This window comes from Solanum stenotomum, chromosome 3 (assembly GCF_019186545.1).
Source record: "Solanum stenotomum isolate F172 chromosome 3, ASM1918654v1, whole genome shotgun sequence".
NCBI classification, from domain to species: Eukaryota; Viridiplantae; Streptophyta; class Magnoliopsida; order Solanales; family Solanaceae; genus Solanum; species Solanum stenotomum.
The window spans coordinates 48,861,641-48,886,861 of NC_064284.1; the positions used below are offsets into that span (position 1 = coordinate 48,861,641).

Consider the following 25,221-nt stretch of genomic DNA (forward strand, 5'->3'; position numbering starts at 1 on the left):
TCAACAACCTTTCTATTCAACATACCATCCCCCACTTAGGAGAAAACCCAACTAAGGCTATCATGAAACAACAAAAGGAACTATAACTTACCAGTACCTTCATCCGGATTAGCTCCATTTTCCTTGTTAGCTTGAAGACCATAGAGACGGTTCTTCTTTGGGGCATCAAGATTAGGGCCACTTTGAGAAGCTTGCTTTACCTCCCTTCCCCCAGCCGTAAGAGTAGAACAATTTTTCACTTGGTGATCATTCTTCCCACAACGATAGCACCCACTAGTATCGGGTATGCACTTCCTATGATGCTTCTTCCCACAATTGTGATAAGTAGGCTTACAAAATTGAGGTCCACCACCTCTCTCTTGGTTGTCCTTAGGAGCACTTGAAGAATCTTTGTTAGGAGCCTCTTATTGAACCTAGGTTGACCTTGCTTATTGGATCTACCCCTCTTCAAATCCCTATTCATCCTATCAAGTTTGGATTTCTCAATAGATTAAGCGTACACCATAAGCCTAGAAATATTCATGTCATCATGGATCATTGCCGTATGTCACTCTTCCTTAACTAGATTGGATACACCGGTAACAGACCTACTCATCACATCTCTAGGGTTAGACACCAAGGATGGAGCATACTTAGACAATGGGGTAAACTTCAAGGAATACTCCTCCAAACTTATATTACCTTGCCTAAGGTTTATAAACTCCTCAACCTTACACTCCCTCTTCTCTCGGGGATAATACTTACCAATGAAAGCTCTCTTAAACCTCTCCCATTTAAAAGACCCGCTTAAACCAGCCTATTGGCTTTCAATAGAGTGAACCACACTTGGGCCACATCTTTCAATTGGTAGGAAGCCAACTCCGCCTTCTCCCTAGAAGTTATTCCCATAGCATCTACAATCTTATAAACCTCATCCAAGAATTCTTGGGGATCTTCTCCCATTTTAGAGGCAAGAAAAATAGGAGGATTCATCCTCACAAAGTCTCTCAATCTTAAGGTCATATTACTCTCATTAGCATTCACCCTAGGCCCCACATCTTGGTTAATTTTAGTCATCATGGCTCGGGCTAAGGTTAGAAAAGCTGACCCAATATCTTCATTGGTCATGTCCGGAGGGAAGCACCGGAACTTGATTCCTTGATAGCCTATAGGAACTTGGTCACCATGAAGACCTTGATCACCTAGGGTGGAACTCCCTCATTCACCATCTCCTGTTCTACCCTTCTTGGGTTAGCCCTTGTATTCATTTCCTATAAACACAAGAGAAGGATTAGGAAAAGGACAATTATAGAACTTCACTGTAAGGCACGACTTCAAAAATATGAAAGAAGTGTAACTTTCTACCATCCTATAGCCTCTCGCTCATAGATGTGTCGCAACTTACACCGATGAAAATGACTCTACTAGTTGTGGCTTGTGAGACATTGAACCTAAAAACCATTTCCAAAATCTATGCTCTTATACCAATTTTGTCACGACCCGAGAGCACCTCTTAGTCGTAACATGACGTACTCGACCCCGAAGGGGTCTAATACAAGCCTCTTAGCATTCATAACATTTGATACATAGAAATAGTGCAGAATTTAAAACTATTCTTCATAAATCCAACATCAAAAGACATTTTATAAAGCACCGAAAATACTAAGTCTCACATGTCCATCTTAGAAAAATTATAAAAGATTGGGTCACAACACTTTTCAATTGAAGTCTTAACAATAGTCTCAAAATAATAAAGAACTAGATCAATAAAAGTCTTTCTCCTAGACATATGAGGACATACCGAAAGAGGTCTTGAGAGAACTCTAATCCCAAGCTTCAAACCTAGCTAGAATCGATCACTTGCCGAAACCTACAGTTATAGTAATAATAAGAGAATTTGGATTAGCACACAAAAATGTACTAAGTATGATGACCATGCAAAAACATGCTTTAAAAGGGACATTTTGATGTAAAGTCATGCTAATATGCCATTTTTTATAAAATTTCATATTAACAATAATATAGGCATAATAATCAACACAACCAACATACAAGTCATTATACACACTAGAAACATGTTCAACACATATAACCCATTTCCTTTATCTTGATACTTCACCCTAAGCAACCCTCAAGTAACGCTTTGTGCAATGTATGGATAACGTCCCATACCACTATCCACACCAAAACATCACCCTACGGTCACCAAAGGTGAACTCATTATACAACCTTTCCATCCTTACACAATTCGTCACACATAAGAGATATAAACATTACATAGGACATGATTATCACAGATGGACCATCACCTAAGATAACCCTTAAGTCCTACTTGTGCAATGTGCAAGTAGCATCCCATACTACTACTCACACAAAGTATTCATTTGAGTCACCTTAGACAAGGTACATTTACAATCAACAAGTCATAACAAGGAAGTCATTCATTATACAATACAAGTATATCATGCATCTCTAAATTAAGCATTTAGGAGTCTACAATCTTCGTTAGGTTCATTTAGGACATATTCATGTATTTAGAGGACTTCACACATTAGTCATTAAGACTTAGAGAACTCACTCAAGCCCTTTCTAAGCCCACTTGTGCCATATGTAGATAGCATCCCATACTACTACCTACACGTTGTAGTACCTATCAAGTAACTAGAGTGCAGATCCGACGTGGTGGGAATAAGCGTTTAACTGACATAGACCATGCAAGTTAGACATGGAATCAGTTGTCTTCCCCACACCGAAAGAGGTGATCTCCTTGCCTAAGGAAGACTGGCAAGATTAGCTTTGATTTGCATTGAATACACGGGCTAATATCCTATGTGGGCACATAGTTATCGGATAGGAAGATGTTCATGAGAACCCTAGCCTAACGTTAGGAGAGTTTCCATCTTACCATATCTTCTCGGTGCTTAGCCTGCATTCCCATATAGTATTTTCTTGCATTAGTGTACTAGAGAGGGCCACCAACATTAGGCCTACCGTCTCAAAGTACTTTTCCAAGAAAGGGCAACCACCAATAGGCCTACCATTTCAAGGTACTTTAACAATAGCTCTTGACTTACTTAGAGAGAGCTACCACCTTTAGGTCTACCATCTTTTAGTCCATCATTTTACACAAGAAGGAGTCCACCACCATTAGGTCTACCACTTTAAGGTTTTACACACACAAGGAGAAGCCACCAACGTTAGGTCTACCAAACCAAGGTGTTTCATTTACATTAGTAACTAGAGTCCTCATGAAAGGCCACTAACATTAACTCTACCAATCTAAGGTTTAGCCTAGAATACTTCAGTAGACATTTATAGAAAGGCTACCAACAATAGGTCTAACAATTCTAGACATTCATTCATTTATTTATGAAAGGCTACCAACAATAGGTCTACCAATCCAAGACATTAAGACATTAATTCAAGATACATTAATTATTCGAGAGGAGGATGCCTATGCCTACCAAGTCAAGACATCACATTCAACAATACAAGAAAAGTATGCATTAGCCTACCAATTAAATATATAAAACTTTGCAATAGAAAACCCCTTACCTTCCATTATCAACATCATGAGTGTTTAGTGAGAATATGCTTTCGATCACAACACTTTCATAGTCTATACAAGATCATCATTCTATCCATGAAAATCACATGTAAATCCTTCACATTATACATTCACAATTACAACATTATGATAATAATTAAATCCTTCACAATATTCCTTTAAGGCTATGATCACAATATACATAGTAAGTAAACACCTCCACCTTTCAAGTGGATAAAAAATTTAAGCTCCATTCTACAATAACATGAAATTAGGTCAAACTTGCCCTTTCAAGGCTATGATCACAAATCCTCAATTTATCAATAATTAACCATAACTAGACATATATAATGATACAAAACAATAATCTAAATCAATCCACACATAAATCCATCATCATTCATTCATAATCAATAAACCCACTTCATAAGTCCAAATTTAGGAATTGAAAGAAATGAAAGGATTCATAGAATTTTTCATATTTTAATCATTAATTAAACATCAATATAATCATAGTTTATCCTTTGAAAACGTTTGATGCAAGAACCCATGAGTTTGAGTGAAATCTAGGTTTTTGGTGAAAATTGAAAACCTTGAAAACATCTTTGAAATTGACTCTAGGGTGAAATCTAATCCTAGATAAAGAATCACCACACCTATTGGATAAGAATCCACGAAATCCCCTTGGAAAAGCTTTGAAAATCTTGATGAAATTGACCTTGTAAACTTGAAGTCTTCAATAGAGTTTTTAGAGAGAAAGTAGTTTGAGAAAGAGGGTTTTGATTTGAGAAATAAATGAGTTAAAGTCATTAGTTTAGGGGTCTATTAACTATTTATAGGAAGTTATTTAACCACTTAACCAGCCCCCTAAGCCCTTAATTAATTAACTAACTAAATCCCAAACACCTAACTTAAAAACAAAACCTGAAAAACTGGTAGAACCTACGACTTGACCATCCACGGACCGTGGATTGGTCTAAGGGGCGTGGTTTGTGTCTGTTGTTTGGACTTGAGCCTTAAAACTTGCAGAGTGAAGCAGGTCTATGCCCATGACCTACGCAGTGTAGGTCAATCTAAGGGGAATGAATCATGGGGGTAGACCAAGCTATTTTGATAGCTTTTTGGGCAGTATTGGGGTCCTCCTCAAGGACCCCTTGGGTGGTGCTTGGGGAGTATTATCTGGACGTTTAACCCCTAAACATGTCATACTATGTATGAGAACCATTTATCTTGATTTTAACCCTCATACGACACACCAAAACTCCACTACAAGACTCTACAACACACTAGTTCAACTTACTACTTTTCGGGAGTTATAGTCGTATCTTCACGTTTAACCACTAAGTTGTTCAACCATGACTCGGGAAGACATGAAACATCATAAAACCTCATGACAAACACAAATGCACACACATTAGGCTCTAGTTTCACTAGTTCATTTTTAGGGTCGTTAATTATGCCCCAGTTAGGAACATTCATCCTCAAATGACACTTAAAACACATTAAGGGGTAACGACTGAAGACTAACAGCCTGCAATCATGCATGCAACATCAATACAAGTGCATAAACATAGGAGGAAACATGAACTCCACATAGATAAGCTCAAACCACAACAAGAAGGTAGGAACTACATCTACAAATTCATTATGCATCAAAAATTCACATTCTTCATTTCATTGGAGGAATTTTCTTCTCCAATTCACATCATGCTCATTACAATAGCATGAAGCACATTAAAACAATTTTCTAATAAAAGCATATTATGCAATCTACTGAAGAACACATTTGGCATGCTCAACAAGTCAACTCATGAAATATTTAAGCAACTCATCATAGATGCGTATAAACATGAGGAGCACAATTATGAAAACTCATTTTTCTTAACTAAATAAGAATTCAATTACAAGATGCATAACATAAGGAGACTATGGAAACTCAACATCACACGTGACTCCAAAACATGAAACAAGCTTCACGGATTTCTAAGTCTCAAGCTTGAATAAGAGGACATCAACACTCTCAACAACCTTTCTATTCAACAAACCATCCCCCACTTAAGAGAAAACCCAACTAAGGCTATCATGAAACAACAGAAGGAACTATAACTTACCGGTACCTTCATCCGGATTAGCTCTATTGTCCTTGTTAGCTTGAAGAGCATAGAAACGGTTCTTCTTTGGGGCATCAAAATTAGGGCCATTTAGAGAAGCTTGCTTTGTCTCCCTTCCCCTAGCGGTAAGACTAGGACAATTTCTCACTTGGTGATCATTCTTCCCACAACCATAGCACCCACTAGTATCGGGTAAATCGTATTTTGTTAGGGATGTGAACACTAAGAAAGGTGTGGATCCAATTTTAGTAGAATTGAAAGTGGCGCTACTTAAAAAGTTTGTTGAGGCTTTCTCCCAAGGGGGAGATGGCGTACTTAGGTATCAAGGTCGGTTATGTGTACTGAATATTGATGAACTGAGAGGACAGATCTTGGTAAAAGCTTATAGTTCTCGGTATTCTATTCACCCGAGAGCCACCAAGATGTACCAAAATTTGCAGGAGATCTATTGGTGGAATGGGATGAAAAGGACATTGTGGGATTTGTGGATAAGTGCCCAAATTATCAACAAGTGAAGGTTGAAGATCAGAAACCAGGAGGTTTATCCCAAGACATTGGTATTCCTACTTGGAAGTGGGAATACATGAATATGGACTTTATTGTACGGTTGCCACATACTCGGTGACAACATGACTCAATTTGGGTAATAGTTGATCGGATGACTAGATCTGCTCATTTCATCCCCGTCAAGGTTTCCTATTCGGTGGAAATTATGCTAACTTGTATTTGAACGAGATGGTAAGGTTACATGGAGTACCCTTGTCAATAATTTCCAATCGAGGTACCCAATTTACTTCATAGTTTTAGATGTCATTCCAAAAGGGTCTTGGTAAAAAAGTTAAGTTTAGAACAACTTATCACCCCCCAAACTGATAGGCAAGTGGAGCGCACTATTTGGACTTTGGAAGAAATGTTGAGGGATTGTGTGATAGAATTTAAGAGTAATTGGGATGACCATTTGCTGTTAATTGAGTTTGCTTACAATAACAGTTATCACTCAAGTATTGATATGGCCCCAATTGAGTCTCTCTATGGTAGGAGGTGTAGATATCCTATAGGATTGTTTGAGGTGGGTGAAGTTGCTCTCATAGGTCCGGAATTGGTGCATGAGGCAACAAAGAAGATTCGGCTTATTAAAAAGAGGTTGAGAATGGCCCAAAGTTGGAAAAAGTCTTATGCTGATGGTAGAAAGAGAGATCTACAATTTGAGGTGCATGATTGGGTTTATTTGAAAATCTCACCCATGAAGGGTGTTATGAGGTTTGGAAAGAAAGGGAAGCTTAGTCCCCATTTTGTAGGCCCATACGAGATTTAGAGGTGTGTTGGCAAGGTTGCATATGAGCTAGATTTGCCAAATGAGTTTGCATCGGTGCATCCGGTTTTCCATGTCTCTATGTTGAAGAAATTTGTTGGGGATCCAACATCCATAGTTTACTTAGAGGGTTTGGAGGTTAAAGAGAATCTTGCTTATGAGGAGGTATCGGTTGAGATTTTAGACTGGCAAGTCAAAAAGTTGAGAAACAAGGATGTTTCCTCTGTGAAGGTGTTACAGAGGAATCATTTAGTTGAGGGTGCTAATTGGGAGGCTGAGGCAGATATGAAGTCCTGATAGCTTCATCTTTTTCCTTCTACTCCTACTCTAGCTTGAGGTAATGAGTTCCTCTTGGTTAGTTTTCAGTAATAGGAGTCATGTGTAATTTATGTGATCCCATGATTTCCTTATGATTATGCATGCTCTTGTGAAAGTTAAATTTTGAAAGAATGAATTTTATTATTTATTTTCCTCATGTTGTGGTACATTGAGTATGAGTTTCCTATAGACTTCATGAGATGATTGTTGAACATGCATTAGTTATGCTCTTTGAGAAGGAATTGCATAAAGCCTCCATGAGATTGTGTTGAGCATGCTTTTAGTGGGAGAAGGTAGTTCCTCCTTTGATATGAGAATTTTTCAATATCCTGCATATTGGGTTGCTAAATGTAGTTCCTAGTTCTTTTTTGATGCATTTGAGTATGATGAGTTTGGAGTTGATTTTTTCTTCTTAATTATACGCATTACATGCATAATGGGTTGATAGAATTAGTTCACCCCTCTTATGATGTTTTGAGAATGTCTTAGCTTGGAGTCGATAGTCCCTCTTTGGTTGTATGCATTGCATCATAGGTTGGATTGTTAGTTCCTCTCATACTCTTTTAGAACCAATTTGAATCTCATTCGAGGATGAATGTTCCCAACGGGGAGATATTGTAACATCCCATATTCAAAAAGACCAAAATAACATATTTCTAGAAAGTTCTAGGCTCTAGACCACGTCGGCCACCCACGGCCCATGGAGTGGACCATGGACCGTAGGTGTTGTGCGTGGTTGACCTGCCTAGGAAGGGTTTGAGGGTCAAGGGCCACGACGCCACCCATGGACCGTAGGTCAGACCACGGTCCGTGGTCAGGGTCCGTGGTTTGAGATCCCAATATCACCTTCCTGACCATGATCGACGATCCACTACGACGGACCATAGGTCAGACCACGGTCCATCGATTGGAGTTTGTGGGTCACTGATGTCAATTAATATTTCAGGGGCAGTTTGGTCTTTTCCTAATTAATTATTTCCTATAATATGTCATTTTTCGTATATATAGAACCCCCTGTATAAGCCTTTTTAACCCCAAATTTACCCCCACTTAATTAATTTTCCTAAATCCCAAAAGAAAACCAAAACCACCTCTAAAATATTCTCTCTCTAGAACTTGAAGAAGAAGAAGAAAAAGATTCAAGTAGGGTTTGAAGCAAAGGATTCAAATTCTCCATTGAAGATAGGCAATTGGACTTGAGGTCTAGTAGCTTTCATCCATGGGTTCCTTCCACCCATGGAGTCACCAAATTCCTCTATTTCAAAAGGTAGAATTCCCCCAATTATCTACGGCTTTCCTCAAACATCATGGGTTCTTTTGATTATTGATCTGAATGGTTTAATTATATTTAAATATGTATGAATTGGTGATTTACAATGCTTTTATGATGTTTCTCCTATGAACTCATGCAAACTCCCATCTTTTCCAAATTGTGGTCTCATAGAGTTGGGATGTTGATTATGAAAGATGAGTTTTATAATCTTAAGCATAAAGTAATAGAATTACATGAAATTATGATAAAATCCCTATCTAATGCTAGAATTCTAGATTTGGTGATTGAGAGTAGCTTTGAACCTTGAATAGGCAAAGTATGAAGTTATGCATGATCTTATGAAACCTATGTGGATGTTTTAAGAATGCTTTTAGAGTAAAGTCCCAATGTTGTTCTTGTTGTTGTTGTGTTGATGAAAGGTTATTCTCATTAAACACTTACAACCATGATATGAATGGTTTTCTCACATAGAAAGGATTCTTAGGTTAAAAGGCTAATATCACCTAATTGAATCAATGAATAAGAGTTATCCTAATGAACTAGCTTGGATTGAAAAGATGACATTTATTTCCAATGGATGATGATAATAAGTAAGAAAATAATATTCCATGGAAATTACACTTACCACCGAGTGGATATTGACATTCAGATGGAAGCTCTCCCGTTAGTAAGGGTCAGGTTTCTAGAAAAAGTCTTGTGAGATGAAAGCTCTCCCATTAGTAGAGGTCGGGTTTCTAGTAGCAATCCCGTTATCCTAGAACTGTGTGCCCCCATAGGTTGATTATCTAGTGGATCCACTTAAACCAGAATGTTCATAGTTCTACCTTAGGCAAGTAGAACACCTCTTTTCAGTGTGGGAGACACCGAGTGATTCTGTTTTAGCTCAAATGGTCTCTATGTCGGTTAAGGCTAATTCTCCCACAACAAGATGACTAATGAACTAAGGTTACTTAAAGAAGTATATCGTATGTGTTCAAAGGTTTAAGGATGATTTAGGTTGCATTGACCATGATGTGACTTATGTTTTCTAACCCTCTTATATCATGTTTTAATTGGTAAATTGCATGTCATGAAACGAAATATCCTTCTTAATGTGTTTTAAATTTTTTTATGCATAGCTATCATACTTAGTGCATTTTTATACTAACACATACCCTTTCCTACATTTATCCCAAATGTAGGGTCCGACAGGTAGGGTTTCAATTCTAGTGGCTAGAGCTTGAACTTTGATCTCTTTTTGAGCTTGGTGAGTCCTCATGGTTCAAGGACGGACTTTCCTTATTGTAGTTTCACTTTTGTATTTCCTTTTGAACTTGATTTAGGGGCTAGGCCCACTTTTCATTCAATTGTAATAGATTACTATGTTTAGACATGAGTTAGACTTCCGTTTTTTATATAAAGTTGTTTTGAACTTAAATTTTGTTTTACTCTTTATTGTTCTACTACTTTATGTCTTGAGGGCAAAGTGGCTTTTATGGAGTCCTTCGCGGTTCTATACACCATGTTACATCTCAGGGGTACCCTTGGGTCGTGATACATTACTGGGTAGAAAGGAGTGAAAAAGTTGAAAAAGCTGAAGAAAAGCAAGGTTGATGATCACCAAAGCCACTCGATGAATCACTGAGTGACTCTTCATATCAATAAAAGTTCCAGTAGGCCAGCCCATGGACAAAGACAACTGGGCGATGGAAAGAGTAATTCTTGAAGTGCCAACTGGATCGGATAGAAGTTTTGATCACCTAAAGTCACAAAAGGGAAGTGTCGAAAAGCCAAGCCCAGAATGTGATGGAAAGGAGTACTCGGCGAATTGCCGACTTGGTCGGCGAAGCTCGACTTACTCTGCCGAGTGGCTCCAAAACTGAACATCTGGAAGCATATAAAATAGATTTTAAAAAGAGAGTTCCATAGTTCTGAAGGTTTTGGAAAGTATCCATATTGTCTATTTTTGGGTTTTTTTATCCCTAACACTGTTATTTCACTTTTTGAGTAGAGACTTAGGGTTTATTTTATTTGGAACTAAATTTGTGCATTTTGAAGACTTATAGATTGTTACCCAAGTTGATGGAAAGCATAGTTGGTCACTATTTCTTGTTCTTTTTCATGTCTGGCTAAAACCCACATTCTTGGGGGTGTCATTATGTGATTGAATTCTTCAATTAGCCTATGAGTGTTAGTATTTACTAATTTTGATGTTGATTTAAAGTGGGTTCAATTAATAGTTGAGTTTTAATTGATGAATTGTAGTTGCAAATACAATTGTAGCCTAGTATTCTAAGCTTGCATGAGAAAGATGTTTTAGAGTTAAAACGATCAATTGATAATTGTACTGATTGGGTTATTGTAGATTTAGCTTGATAAAGTGGGTCTAAATTAAATCATACCAATCTAGCTTGATAGTGTAGATTAATTGAGGTATTGGGTTGTTTACATTTGTCATGCTTGTCAAGGTTCGAGAGAACTCGCTTGATTCGTGATAGTTGATTGAGAAATGACTATTACACCAAAACTCTTGTCTTCCCACTAAGATTCGGTGATTTTTAGTAAGGAATAATCACCCATTTAGGGAAATTGACGTTCACTCAATTACACTCCAATGGATCCCCCTCTACTTGATTACCCCCGTTTGTTCATAGTTGTTAATTGTTCACTCAAATCCCCCTCCCCCCCTAAATTAATGTTAATTGTCAAACCCTGTCATTTACTTTAATTGTTTAGAAAATGTCTACTTCTACAAGCAATTATAACACTCCATTCACGTCATAATCGATTTGTTTACCGTATCTCTCCCTATGAGATCGACGCCAGCTCTTAATTGGCTTTATACTTGCTTGTGACTGCCTACACTTACAATCAGATGAAGTGTAGTTGAGCATTATCAATTATCCTCTACTTGATGTGTTATCCTTAGAGATAAATGGCAAGTTAGCATACTGAAATATGTATATACAAGGAGAATACACTTAATGTTCAGATAATGAGTAGCTCAAGTCCAATATGAGCTTTGAAATGAGTAGTTACGTGTGTGATTAGATCGGGTACTATGTTGGTATGATACATGGATGCCTAGTATTTCTTGTAGGTCAGTACTAGCTGAGAAATATTAAGACCCTTTAGCATATGTATACAATAAGAGTGAGACTTATGATTTTGAGATATATGTAGGTGATTTTTGCCAGATGTAATGCTTATATAACTACATGGCCATGATGAATATGATTTTCATGACACTATTGATTTTCTTAGTGTTTATTTGAATATTGTGTACCTGGTCATTTAGTGGGTGATGGTTATATTATCTTCAAAGGATGATAATGAGTAGCGATTCATTCCACTTATACCTTGAGATATGTGTACTTGTAATGATTCTTATGACTTGCGTGTTGACTATGTGGAATTAATTGTCTACTTGATTTAACTATAATTATATATCTATTACTAATCTTAGTCACCCTATAATGCTTACCAGTACAAAAACAATTTAATGATGCTACTTGTGCACTTTCTTTTTAGTGCAGACTATGATCAAGTGGAATATACTAGACCCTGTACTTAGCCATGTTTTTCGGATCTGAAGGTGAGATACGTTTGTTTGGGCTGTTGGACCCTCTTATTTCTGATGTTTTTCTTTTGAGACATTGGCACTAGTTATTCTTTATTTATTGCTACTCTTCGACATTTTAGTTAGATGTTTTCGAACAATGACTTTTGAATTCTAAGCATATTTATTTAGATTTCTACAACTTATTTAATTCAAAGACTTTGACTTCATTCTTTTTATGATTTTATATTTCCTCCTAGATTCCAATAATGTTGCATGAGTTCGGATATTTAATATTTTTCTGTCCATTAAGGGTTGGGTGTATATATCAGTCAGGACATGTAAGGTGTGGATGTCAGTCACGACGCTTGGGTTGTACCATGTTTGATATCACAATGCTTAGTTTGTTGAACTCATCATACTAAAATATATCTAGTAGAGTCTGGCATAATGGTACACAGACCTCTAAACTTATTTTGAAAAGTCTACAAGATATCAGGAAAACTCACTTCTTTCTATCCTTTGTGCTATTTCTTGATTCCAATTGGTATTTGGTGATCCTACTTGGTATTGACTCTTTAAATCTTTTCTCCTCAAAAAGTGAGAACACATTCAGGTGAGGCTAGAGCCTAGGTTACCAAACCAATTGCTATTAAATCTAGCTGTGGGATTTGAGGCAAGAGAAGAAAATGAGTCACACCTACAGTTCCAACTACTGACCACGTGTGAGATCAGGTTCAACCCCACTAACGAGGCAGAGGTACAAATTTAAGAGACAGTTGCACCTGCTCTAGCTTCTTCACAGGTGACAGCTCAGGTGATCACTTCACTGGGCATCTTGGAAGTTAATGGGACTACCCCTTAGTCCATTGATAATGCTAAAGCTACTCTCTAAAACAAATCCAAAGAGTATGACGTCATAGTCAATATATAATACACAAGTAAGAGTTTGGGGTCAAATCCCATAGAGAATGATATAGTGCAAAGAATTCTAACAAAAAATTTGCAATGTAAATTAATTCATTTTTAGCAATAATATTATTTTGGTGGATGAATCCACCAAATTTATGAAAATGGTTTTGTTATGAATGGTCACAATTAAACAAATATTTTAGAAATTCAAATAAGCAATAAGAAATCCAGCAATGTGGGGATTACAAATTGATATCAAATAGGGGTAATCATGTTACTCTATAGTGCTAACAATTCATGGATAGGCTAGGTCATCTTCAATAACACTCATTATCTTTCGATCTCATAGCATGAGTTCATAAAATCTCATATTGGTATCATCCATGTGAAATAGTCTCATGCGGAGTGGCATCATTTGGTGCTTCAGATCCTGGCAATATAATCACTAGAGGAAGCAATGGAGGCTCAACCAATGCATGCCCGACATATCAGTAGGAGTTATGGTAGAGTTAAAAGAGACTCTAAGTCTACTGGTTCTAATTACGGAGGTATCCTCCAGAGATCTATCCAATTTCGCGTGGACCATCATCTCTTCAATGTCCTACAACTTTAACAGTGTCTCTACAATCCTCTGCTCATCCTACTCTCTCCTCAACTTTTTCTCATCAGTCTCTTCAACCAAATCATCAACGGCTCTATCATCCTCTCTCTCATCACCAGTGTAAATAACTATGGTATCATCAACACTTGACTGTTTAGCAACACCAGAAGGAACATCAACACTAGGCATATGAGTAGGTACAGTCATGGGCGGATCAGGAAAAGAAACCCTCCCTCACAGCCTAGAGATGTCCATAGACTACAACTGGTCTACATCAACCCCTTAGACTGCCAATAGCTGCCCTCTACCTTCTCTCACTTTTCCATTCTCACCCTAAGGTTATCCAATCACACACCATGTGCCTCAATAATGGCCTCTCACTAAGCCAACCTAACTCTCAAAAGGGCTAAGACAACCTCAATGGCGCTATCAATCTTCGAGGGCAAGTCCTTCTCAACCGTCGCAACCCTCACATCCGCAAACAGAGCTAGATTGTCAATTTAATAAATCATGGCCTCGATCAAGTGGCAGGAGATAGGAGTGGGGGTAGGTGCAACAATACCAGCGAAAGTAGAAGGTATTGAGGAAGGCTGGGGTATAACTGATTGTTCTACAACAGGAGTGCATGGACTGGCCTCGGAATCAAAAGTGGTAGGATCAACCATAGGCGTAGTTTCTCACTGGTGTGTCTTCTTTCGAGCTGCATCATCCAGATATCATTGGAGGAGGCCGAGGTGATCCTCACATCAGTCTTCTCCACAAACGGAACTCTTGCATCTTCACAAAGTTGTGTGATCAAGACCAAAAAAGGATGAGAGATTTTCTCTCGCTTGGCTGTCAATAGTATCTCTTTAATAATTATTTTCCCCACATTTCCATTTTCTCTATAAATTATAGTAGCCGCAAAGACAACCTTTGGATGCCGAAGGATGGACTAAATTTGTAATGGCATTATATTATTGCTAATAAACCCAAACCAGTACCATGCCCGAACATTCAACTCCATCATTTCTATTCTCGCACTGTCAGCCATCCAAAGTGGAGAAATGCCGGAGATGAGTGGTGCCAACCATCCCTTGAGAGAGGTAAGGTCATGATGCATGTGCAATGTAAACATGACAGTCCAGTTTGATAGGGTGCCTAAATCAATGTTGATGGCACCACGTGACATTAAATATCTTTCCACACACTTCAACCTTTTTTAAGGGAATTTGCATTGTACCCTTTCTCTTCTTAGGTAATGCTTGTTTGTAAGAACTATAAAATTATTTTACTCAGGCTAGAACATAAGGATTTTTAGGTTTGGTAAACCCCTCAATCATGTAAAATTGGATAGTGTCCCATATCACCAGGTAGTCACCGATGACATCATCTATGAAGAGTCACCTCTTCTAAATAATAGTATGCTCATGAGCATCCTTGAGCTTATTGAGGGATCTTGGAGCAATCACCTAAGGAACACGAGAAATGGGTGCCTCAGTAGAAGAGGGTTACACCAACTTGAACCTGACGGCCATTCTTTTTTCTAGTAACAACCTTTTTAGGTTGCTCACTCACACGTTTAGTAGTGTGTAGAATGGTTGGTTACGGGAGAGGAGTCTCAGATGGCTCATTGATCATAATACCCATGTGCCTTTTCAAAGGAAAAAGAAGAGGAGAAGAGTCTATGTCTTACACCATATTAGAAGTCACCACCTGTTTTCCCTTAGTTTAAACCATATCCTGCAAAGCACAATCATACAAACATCAAATCAATTAATGTTATTTGAAATCAAAATAAAAAATCTAACACAGTTCAAAAATATTTTGAGGCTCGCCTACTAGGAACGCAGTCCACCTAACATGTTAGGTGAGCTTGCCAAAATGGACAATATATAATTTTTAAGAACTCGGGAATGATGGGTGGAGTCAATTCCAACTCGGCAATTTTCCTAACTTCCTTGGCGGACTAAGAAAAGCCCATCGAATAGGCAATGTTCAGCCAAATGTGTATTTTCACAAAACAAATCACAATATGCAACAGTACCCAACGCCCCAACAACTATACAATCTACCCAAATGAATTTTCTACCCAAGGGTACTCAGACATTCCCCTAATAACACAATTACCACTCCAATTGATGGTTTTACCCTTAAGAAAGTCATCATTTCATCTATCATTGGGCAAAAAAATTCAATCAAAGCATCGTTAGGCTAATCACACTTCACCCTGATGAAATTCATCCATGACCCAGTACATATGAGGACTCAATTTTAACATTTAATAAACACAATCAATTTTGGCAAGATTAGGCAAGGTTTCAACCATCTAACTTATGGGGACAGTTCAATATGATCTATGTAGCATTACACAATCAACTCAACCAACAATATACTTCAAATGGCTTGTAGCCCATATCTAAAAACATAATTTTAAGCACAAACAACAAGTTGAGATGCAAACATCAAACTCAAGTAGACAAATTACAGAAAATGAGGGAATGTAGGGTTGGGTTGCAATGCAAGCAATACAAATATACTCTAAGTACTCAAACGAACAAATGTGAGGAACTCTCTTACTAAAATATGGCATTGAAAGCTTACGAAAGAAAAAGAATTCAAAGGTATCAAAAGGTTTCTTTTTGGAAATGAAATGGCACATGGCATTTTTATGCCACGTGCATTTGGTGTTCTACGACTAATGTCGTCGAATGCATTTTGTGAATAGTTGAAGGAGTCGAAGCTCACCAAAGAAGCCTGAATGAATACCAAACCTATTTGGCAAATTCGATGGAGTCTGCATAGTACACTTTGGTGGATCGCCATTTAGAGCTCAAATAACCTAATTTGACAGTTCACTTGTTCATATTTTCCATTTCAAAGAGTGGACAAGAATGAGAACACATAATGCCTTCGGTGGATCACCGATATTGTTTTGGCATTAACAACTTTTTCCATCAAAACACTTTTACTTCCTTTCAATCTGCACTGACAACACACATTATAGAACGAAATAAAATAAAAATAAAAACATGGGTTGCTTCTCATGAAGCAACATATTTAACGTTGTAGCACGACATAGCTTTCAATTTCTCAACAATCATTGTTGGGGTTTGGTATGGTATCACTAGGCAATATTCCTTTTTTCCTTGGAATGAGATAGGTGGATATTTGGCACATTTGAATCTCCAACTGTTGATAGACACAAAATGAGAGGTCACAGTTTGAGATAAGGTGGAGAAGTCATTTTTCAGTTTCTTCACTATCTTGTCAGATCCTTTAACATGTTGAATATCCTTGTAAGCCTGTACTGGGTTTGGTTCCCTTCTGGATTAGTTGATTCTTTTGGTCATGGATGATCATGGAGAGGAATATACCTATCTGTCTCAACCTCCCTATCTCTCCAATTTTTCCAACAACTAGCTATTTCCTTGTTCCAACCTAGGTTCCCACCTTGGTGTTGGTAGTTTAGGAGAGAACACTTCATTTGGTTTCTCAAATATTGTACTTTCTCATTGTATAAATGCCTAAATCTTGGCATCCTCTGGACACTTCTAAATCCTTTATCTAACCACATTCACCGATTTTAATCCACTTCCCATGACATGCTTGGACAACAAATTGATTTGAACCATCATTTTGGCCATGTTGTCATCTCGCTCATGTTCTTTCTCAATTTTTTCCTTACTTATGCTCAGTTGTAATGAAGACACGTGGTCCACTCTAGTATTCTATGTACGGTTTACCTTTGTCATTTCATCAAACAACAATGATGCTACCTCATATGGTTATTGCATCAACCCACATTAGGCATGTTGATCTGCCACACCTTTGTTGATTGAATCAACTCTACAATAGAAGTACTACAATAACAAATGGTCTAGGAAACCATGTGTTGGGCATTGCAAGAATAATTTTGGGAACCGCAACCATGTTTCATGTAGAGGTTAACCTTCAATTATCTTGAAGTTTTGGTTCAGTCCCAAGAAGTCTTGATTCAACTCCTCCCAAGAAATGAAGACTTATTTACCAATTCTGCAAACCACCTTGTAGTTTCACTCATTAAAGAGAAAGGGAATAACCTCAACCTTATGGACTCTTGTTAGAGCTTTTCGAGCACAAATGGCCCACACACATCCACATAGTTTTGAAATTATTTATAGGAGTCTTAATGATCTAAACACCCAAACATTCTTCTTAATTGAAGAAGTTGTAGCATTATTTTGGTTACATGAAAAACTGCCCTCACAAATAATGATATAGCACAAAGAATTCTATCAAGAAATTTTTAATGTAAATTAATTCATTCGTAGCAATAAGAACATTGGGTAGATGATTCAGCCAAATATACGAAAAGGCTTTTTTTTATCAATAGCCATAATTAAACAATGATTTTAGAAATTCAAATAATTAACAAGAAATCTAGGATTGTGGGGATTGGAAATTGATATCACATAAGGTTAATTGTGTTGATCTATAGTGCTATACATTCATGGATAGGCTAGGTCATCTTCAATAACATTAATCCATTTTCAATCTCATAGCATCAGTTCATAGATTCTCCTTTCAGTCTTATCTATGAGCATAACTAAACAACCCAATACCTTACTATATTCTCTCTTTTGATGCAGAAATAAGCCCAATAGATCCAACGTGTAATCTCTATTTTCAAGGAAATAATATACATCAAACCTAAATTGCAACTATGGAACTACACTAATTAACCTCTACCGAGCATCAAGCGGAGATAACATGGCATGACCCAAAGTACACCCTAGACATGACATGGTGTATAAGACATTGAGAGGCCCTACACAACTCACATAGATACATCATACAAGATAATAGAAACAAAATATGTAAAAGTAGCATTCATATAAAAGATTTTGTAATAAGCAAAAGTCTAAACACAAGTCTCAAAGTCATGTAATACATCAAAGAAGTGATAAGAGTTTGACATAAGAGAAAGTGTAGACATAAATCTCAAAGTCATGGAATATAACAAAGAAGTGATTGGGACGTAACCCATACATCACATAAAAATATGAAATGAAAATGGCATAAAGAAGTTAAAGAGTCTCGGTCCTCAAAACATGATGACTCATCAATCTTCAAAGTCTCTAGTACAATCAACTAGCCACAAACCGAAGGAGAAGACTCGTAAAGCCCTACATGAATGAAATAATGTGGGCACAAGTATGCATTAGTACATGGATTTTACTAAATATAAGGGGAATGCAATAAAATATGAAACGTGATCATAAGGAGACATAAGAAAACATGAAATGCATGACCAAGTTAACACGTAGTAAAATCATTTAAGAATACTCATAAATCATGAACATGGTCAATGAATCTTTAAATCATAAAGCAATCTTCATAAAACCTTGGTAATTAATTTTGTTTATTTTGTGGGAAGTTTACCATTAACTAACATATAGACCATGCGAGCTATAACATGGAATCTATTGTCTGCCCTACATGGAAAAGGGTTTTCCTTACTTTCATAGGTAAGAACCATAATCTTAGGGTAAAGTGGATCTACTAGATAATGTCTATCTGAGACAATCATCCTATGGTGGCACATTGTTTAGGGGACATGGGTTTTCGCCGCTAGTCAACTCGGTGCTAAGCATAAATTTCATGGAATAGTTGTTAATCATACTTATTATATCATCCATGGAAAAGTACAATAAGATACTAATCTAAGCTAGAAACATTATGGATAGCTCTTTAGACCATGAGTGAGAAAACCTTTCACCATTTGTGATCTTTTCAAAATAGATTTTTAAGGCCCATAGTCATTAACTTGATGCTAAGAATGCCCTACTGCTAATGGAAATAGTTTTGAAAGCATAGTATATAATCATTGATGATATCCGGATACCACACTAATCAAGACCTAAATTAGAAAAATAGACTGAAAAGAATTGAGGGAAAATCTAGATGCCATTCATGTCATGTGTCCAAGCTTTACAGAACATATAGATACCTCCATATATAAGCTTACATAAGGCATGCACATTTATTTCATGAAAATATGCATGACTTCATAAAAGTACATTCATAGATTCAAGCTTATTCATAAATTCATGTAAATTAGGGTTCATAGTCAATCTTCATAAATCAATGCATGGGTTCACATGGAATTAGTTGAAAAGAATGCTAATAAGTCCAAATTATCATAATAAGATCATAATAAATCAATTGAATCCATACAAATAGAACTCATGTGGAATTGAGTGAAAACCTAATCAATTCTGAGAAATTGAATTGGAGTATTGAAGAAACTTTGGGGACTCAATGGGTAATTGGAACCCATTGATGAACTTACTACACCCACTTGATTGAAGCCCTAAGAAATGATGAATAAATGATACTTGAAGTTGACGAACCCTAGCGTCTTCTTCCTCGATCTACAGAGTGGATTTTTGGAAAGGTTTACGGAATTTAAGAGAATGGATAAATTGGGGGTTAATTTCTAAGGGTGAAGAGTATTTATAAGGCTTAGATCTAGGAGTAAAATGACGTAGTACATGGTTAAAACAATTAGGAAAAACACCCCAAAATCCTTTTTAAATAATTGTCGACCACTGCCTACGGTTGGACCTACGGACCGTACTGGTCAATCATAGAACGAGACCTGAGACTCTAAATTTTGCCAACAACCAACGGAACCCATGTATGGCTCATAGGTTTTCCTGCAAACCATAGGAACAAACTTTATGGTTTTACAATTTCACAAAGTCTGGGGTCACCTATGAGACATATCTACGACACGTCAAAGGAATGACGAACCGTCATGTTGAATTGTAAAAAGGGTACTGGGACTTGTTTTTAAAATTTTATTTTCCCCGCACCTATGGTTCTCACCTACGGCCCGTAGAAGCTTCTATTTTCCATAAATGGGATTTATAGATAGAGATATAGCCCAAAACTACATTTTTCCTTCCTTTCTGAATCCGAGGTGTTGCATCGGAAGTAGGAATTAATTGTACAACCTTAACCCATAAATTTACCTCATTCTTACTAGCCAAAATCCATTGATTAACAGCAACAAAACAGAGAATAACACAATAGCCACTACATTAAATCAACACTCCACCCCATAATTTCACCCCTAGACTTTAAGGTTTTAGCGACCCATCACAAATTCTAAAGAAATTATAACCTGCATTAGAACAACCATGGGTAATATGAAATTAAGTAACTACAACAGATACCCACTTGGAATTCAACTTCAAATTGTTAATTTCAAGAGCATAGTTGAAATCCCCCAAAACTAAAAGTTTTATTCATAAAATAATGTGTTTTTCTCTGTAAAAGATTCAAAACTCTCTAATAACTTTCAAACTCTGAATTCTCTCTATTTTTTAGGCTATTTATTCTTCCCCAAAATATATCCCAATACTCAATGCAAGACCCATTCAACAACGTTAGTCAGACTCGCCGAGCACATTAGGTGAATCACCAAATAGCTCCTTATCTTATCTTTCTCTTACTTTTGGCTTCGGGTATTTGAACCTTAGTCAACAGTTTACGAGCTCGTTCAAGTCTACCTTTCACATTCGGCGTATCACAGAGCACCACCTTTTTTTACCTTTTAATCCTTCAATTTTTCTCAAAGCACTGTCACCTTCAGTGATGGTCATCTTGTTCTCCCTTTGAATTTGGTGAATTGTCGTTCCTCTCTGAGTCCGTCAACCGGCTTCAATCGATACATTTATTGTGTACTATCAATATAAGTGAGGTCATGTCACTTAGGTGATCCGCCCTTATTGTTAGGTGATCAACAATGTGGAGTTTACACTTGTTTTCTTATTTTTGGCCATTCTTTCAAACATACACCTTTGCCTTTTCCCTTAAACTCCATAGCTCCAAATAATCAAAATGTAGAGAGAATAGGAAATAATTAGGCAATGAGGACAATAATTGTTGAATTAAATTAGCCTCAAATATGTGTAAATCTACCACTCATCTACCAAGGATTTAAACATGACATTGTTATAACCCTATGCACCGCTGAGATTTCATTGTTTGGTATTTTTTTGAGGTCGATGACTGGAACAGTTATAACTAAAAAGGAGCACGACCTATTATAAAGGATCACTAAGATGAAGCATTTTTTTATGGCACTAAGTCTAAGAACACTTATGATTTTATCATTGACTATCACAAATGTCTCTATTAGATATGGGCAATGGAGAGATATGGATAAATTGCATAACTTTCTAGGTGATAGGGGTGCTAGTTATGGAGGTTGGTATATGTTGAGTGTAGACTATCTGGTTCACTTCCTTTTACTTAGGCCGTGTTTTACTACATCTTGTTAAAGAAGTATGTTCCTCATACTCTTCGAGACAGGAGATGCAATGAGTTCACTAGTATAAAAAGTAGGGGAGTCTATTATGAGACTCATTTTCACTTCTTGTTCAAGTATTCACTATGACTTTTTCCTAGCTTCTACCTTAAGAGAATGAGAAGATCAGGCGCTTTGTTAAATGTTTGAATGTGGGATAAAAGCTTCCAACTTCTCAAATTTTATCTTCTAGAAAGTCTTTTTAGAAATTTGTTGTGAATGTTAAGAATGTAAAGGGTGTGAAGTAGGACTTTTATGCTAAGTATGTGTGGACAAGAATGCTAAAAAGGGTGGCGCATTAAGTGGGCCATTTTTTGATGGACAATTTTTTTTGGAATTAGTTTCTTAGAGGTATTTGAGACGATCTATTATAATGCAAGTGTCATCTAGGGATCCATTCAAGACCAGTTAGAAGCCATAAGGGTAGAGGGGACATTCAACCATTCTAACTTCTGGACAAAGGTTGAATTTTGAGTGGAATTTCTATATGTGTGGTCAGCCAAGGAACATTCGTAAATGTATCCCAAATCAAAACATATGTGAAGATAGCTCTGTGGTATCATACTTCTCAAGCTATTGTTTCATGAGATAGAGATGGAACTTTGTTTAGTAGAGATCGTCCACAACTTGAGTGAGGTAGGTAGATGATTGGTAAACATGCCACTTAACCTAATTTAAATGATGGTTAGGAAGGTAGAGGTAGTACTCTACCTGGTAGAGGCGCTGTATAGATAGGGTGTAGGGATCATTTCTATTCATTTCAAGTAGACCTGAGATGGACATGTGTGACATAGTGATCATACGTACCATTCTTATTTGTGACGGGATGACTACAACAATATTTGATCCTTGTTCAACCTTTTTATCTTGATCTACAATCTTTTATATTGGTATGAGTATGATTTTTGAGTTTTTTTTTATATTCCTATGCAGTTTTCTACTCTAGTAGGAGATTTAATGATAGTTGATATAGTCTCACATTCATGTGAGGTTACTCATTGTTGTTTAGATAACCTGAGTGAATTTAGTGATCCTAGACATGGTAGATTTTGAAGTTATCATAGGGATCAGTTTGTTATCTCTGTATCATTCAATTATTGATTGTCATGCTTAGACTAAATCTGTTTCTATGCCTGAGATGTCTAGAATAGAGTTGGAGGGGAATTATAATCCTTCTACTAAAAAGATGATATCCTATATTCATGCTATGAAAATAGTAGACAAGAGGGTGCTTAACATTTTTAGATCAAATGTGATTTCCTATAGGTGTTTTCTACTAGCATACCTAGCATGACATGAGGTAAGGATATTGAATTTATCATTAACTTAGTGATGAGCACTCATCTCATTTCTATTTTTCCATATCAGACAACACCAGTACAGTTGAAGGTTCATTTGTAGAATTTGATCAGTAAGAGGTTTATTCATCTGAGTGTATCTCCCTAGGGTGCTCTTATATTGTTTGTAAAGAAAAAGAATGGAAGTACGCACATGTGTATTGAGTATAGGCAATTGATCAAGGTTACTATTCGAAATAAATATCACATTACCTTAATATATGACTTATTTATTTAGTTGTGGGGTGCATTAGTCTTTTCAAAGATTCACTTAACGTCAAGTATCAACATCATAAGATTTGGGCTGCGGATATTCCCAAGACAAAATTTTTAGCTAGGTATCGACATTATATGTTTTTGATTATGTCTTTCAAACATACTAATTTTCCTACTGCTTTAATAAGATTGATTAATAGCATTTTCAAATCATATCTGGATGTTTTCATTATTGTATCTATTAAAGAGGTTTTGGTATATTTTAAGAGTTAGAAAGAGCTTTACAATCACCTAAGGATTATGTTGGGTTTGTCTAAAAGAGAACAACTTATGTGCTAAATTTAGTGTATGTTATAGGGAGTATGGTTTCTAAAGAATAAGTTATGGTTCATCCATAGCAGATAGAAGCAGTTCAGAATTGGGCTAGGTCAACGTCAATTGTAGCGATTCACAAATTCATGAGGTTAACTAGTTATTATTGTTGGTTTGTGAAGGGGTTTGTTGATGTAACACCTCGAATTCGAGAAAGTACTACAAAGGGGTAATGTGGAAGAACTCACAGGAAAACACCTTAACCAAGGACCCTATACGGAGACTAAGATGGGCCATAAAGAGGACCAGGGTTCGTGTGGTGGCCCGTGGCAAGGCCCCCAAAGTAGGCTAAGCAAGGACTCCTCCAACGAGGGCATTAACAACGTGTGGAGGTGGACGGGTCATTATGACGCACATGTGGGGGAGGCAGAACCAACCCAAGGGTTGGCTTCTTCCCACGAGAGCCTAAACAGGCCGTGAAGAGCCAAACGGCACGTTAGGATGGTTGTCAAAGAGAAAAGCAATAAGGGACCTCTCCTAAGGCTAGTGGTCAAGGACCACGACTTCCACAATGCCCTGTGAGGTCCTTGACGGCTCATGAAGGGCACCATCAGGGGGTTGCGTCAGCTTTAAGTCAGGGTTTTGGGTCTTTTCCTAATTATTATATCCCAACAATATATCATTTTACCCTTACCTGGAAGTCCTATATAAGTGTTTTTAACCCCTAAATTTCCCCAATTGAAATCATTCTCCCATTTCCTAAAAGAAGAACAAGTCTTCTTCTCCCAAAATATTTCTCTCTAGAAGGCTTGAAGAAAAAGGGATCAGCCTAGGGTTTCAAGTCAAGCTTCCAATTCCTCCATTTAAGTCGTGCTTTTGGCATTGAGGTATTATAGTTTTCATCTATGGAGCCCTTTACTCCATGGAGTTCTCAAATTCTTAAATTTATAAAGTTAGAATTCGCCAATGAGTTAGGGTTTTCTTCCATGTCATGAGTTCTTTTAAATACTGATTTATTTGATTGGTTTATGGATTATTATGCATGAATTGATATGAAATGATTTCCCATGAACACATGTTTAACCTATGTTTTATAGATATTGATGATGAATTTTTAACTATGAAAGGTGAATTATGTAATTTTGCATGTTCTTATGAAATTGATGAGATATCATGTAGATTGCTTGAGATTAAAAGTATATATATTGTTATTGTGATTAATTGTTCTGAAAGGGTTTCTCACATAACTACTTCATGCATGAATGTGAAAGGTCTTCTCACTTAAAATGAATAAAAATTAAGGAGCTATTCTAAGAATGAGGCAAGCGGCGATTACCCACGACCTCTGATGAAAGACAAGAAGTGATTGCCCTTGTCACATGATGTAAGGACAAGAGGAGATTACCTAAGTCCCTTGAAGAAAAAAT

General features: G+C 36.9%; 1 protein-coding gene across 1 annotated transcript; it reads left to right on the forward strand.

The window, feature by feature from the left end:
* The first annotated feature begins 6,646 nt into the window (after positions 1-6,646).
* LOC125859003 (uncharacterized) lies at positions 6,647-7,246 on the forward strand. The gene is made up of 2 exons (XM_049538756.1): positions 6,647-6,847; positions 7,040-7,246. The coding sequence occupies exons 1-2, from the start codon at positions 6,647-6,649 to the stop codon at positions 7,244-7,246; spliced, it is 408 nt and encodes a 135-aa protein (XP_049394713.1).
* The last annotated feature ends 17,975 nt before the right edge of the window (positions 7,247-25,221 follow it).

Excerpts from the sequence above, each read along its gene's own strand:
- LOC125859003 (XM_049538756.1), top strand. The coding sequence starts at position 6,647 with ATGGCCCCAATTGAGTCTCTCTATGGTAGGAGGTGTAGATATCCTATA. Across the intron at positions 6,848-7,039 it reads AGAGAGATCTACAATTTGAG|AAATTTGTTGGGGATCCAAC; the intron begins GTGCATGATTGG and ends TCTATGTTGAAG.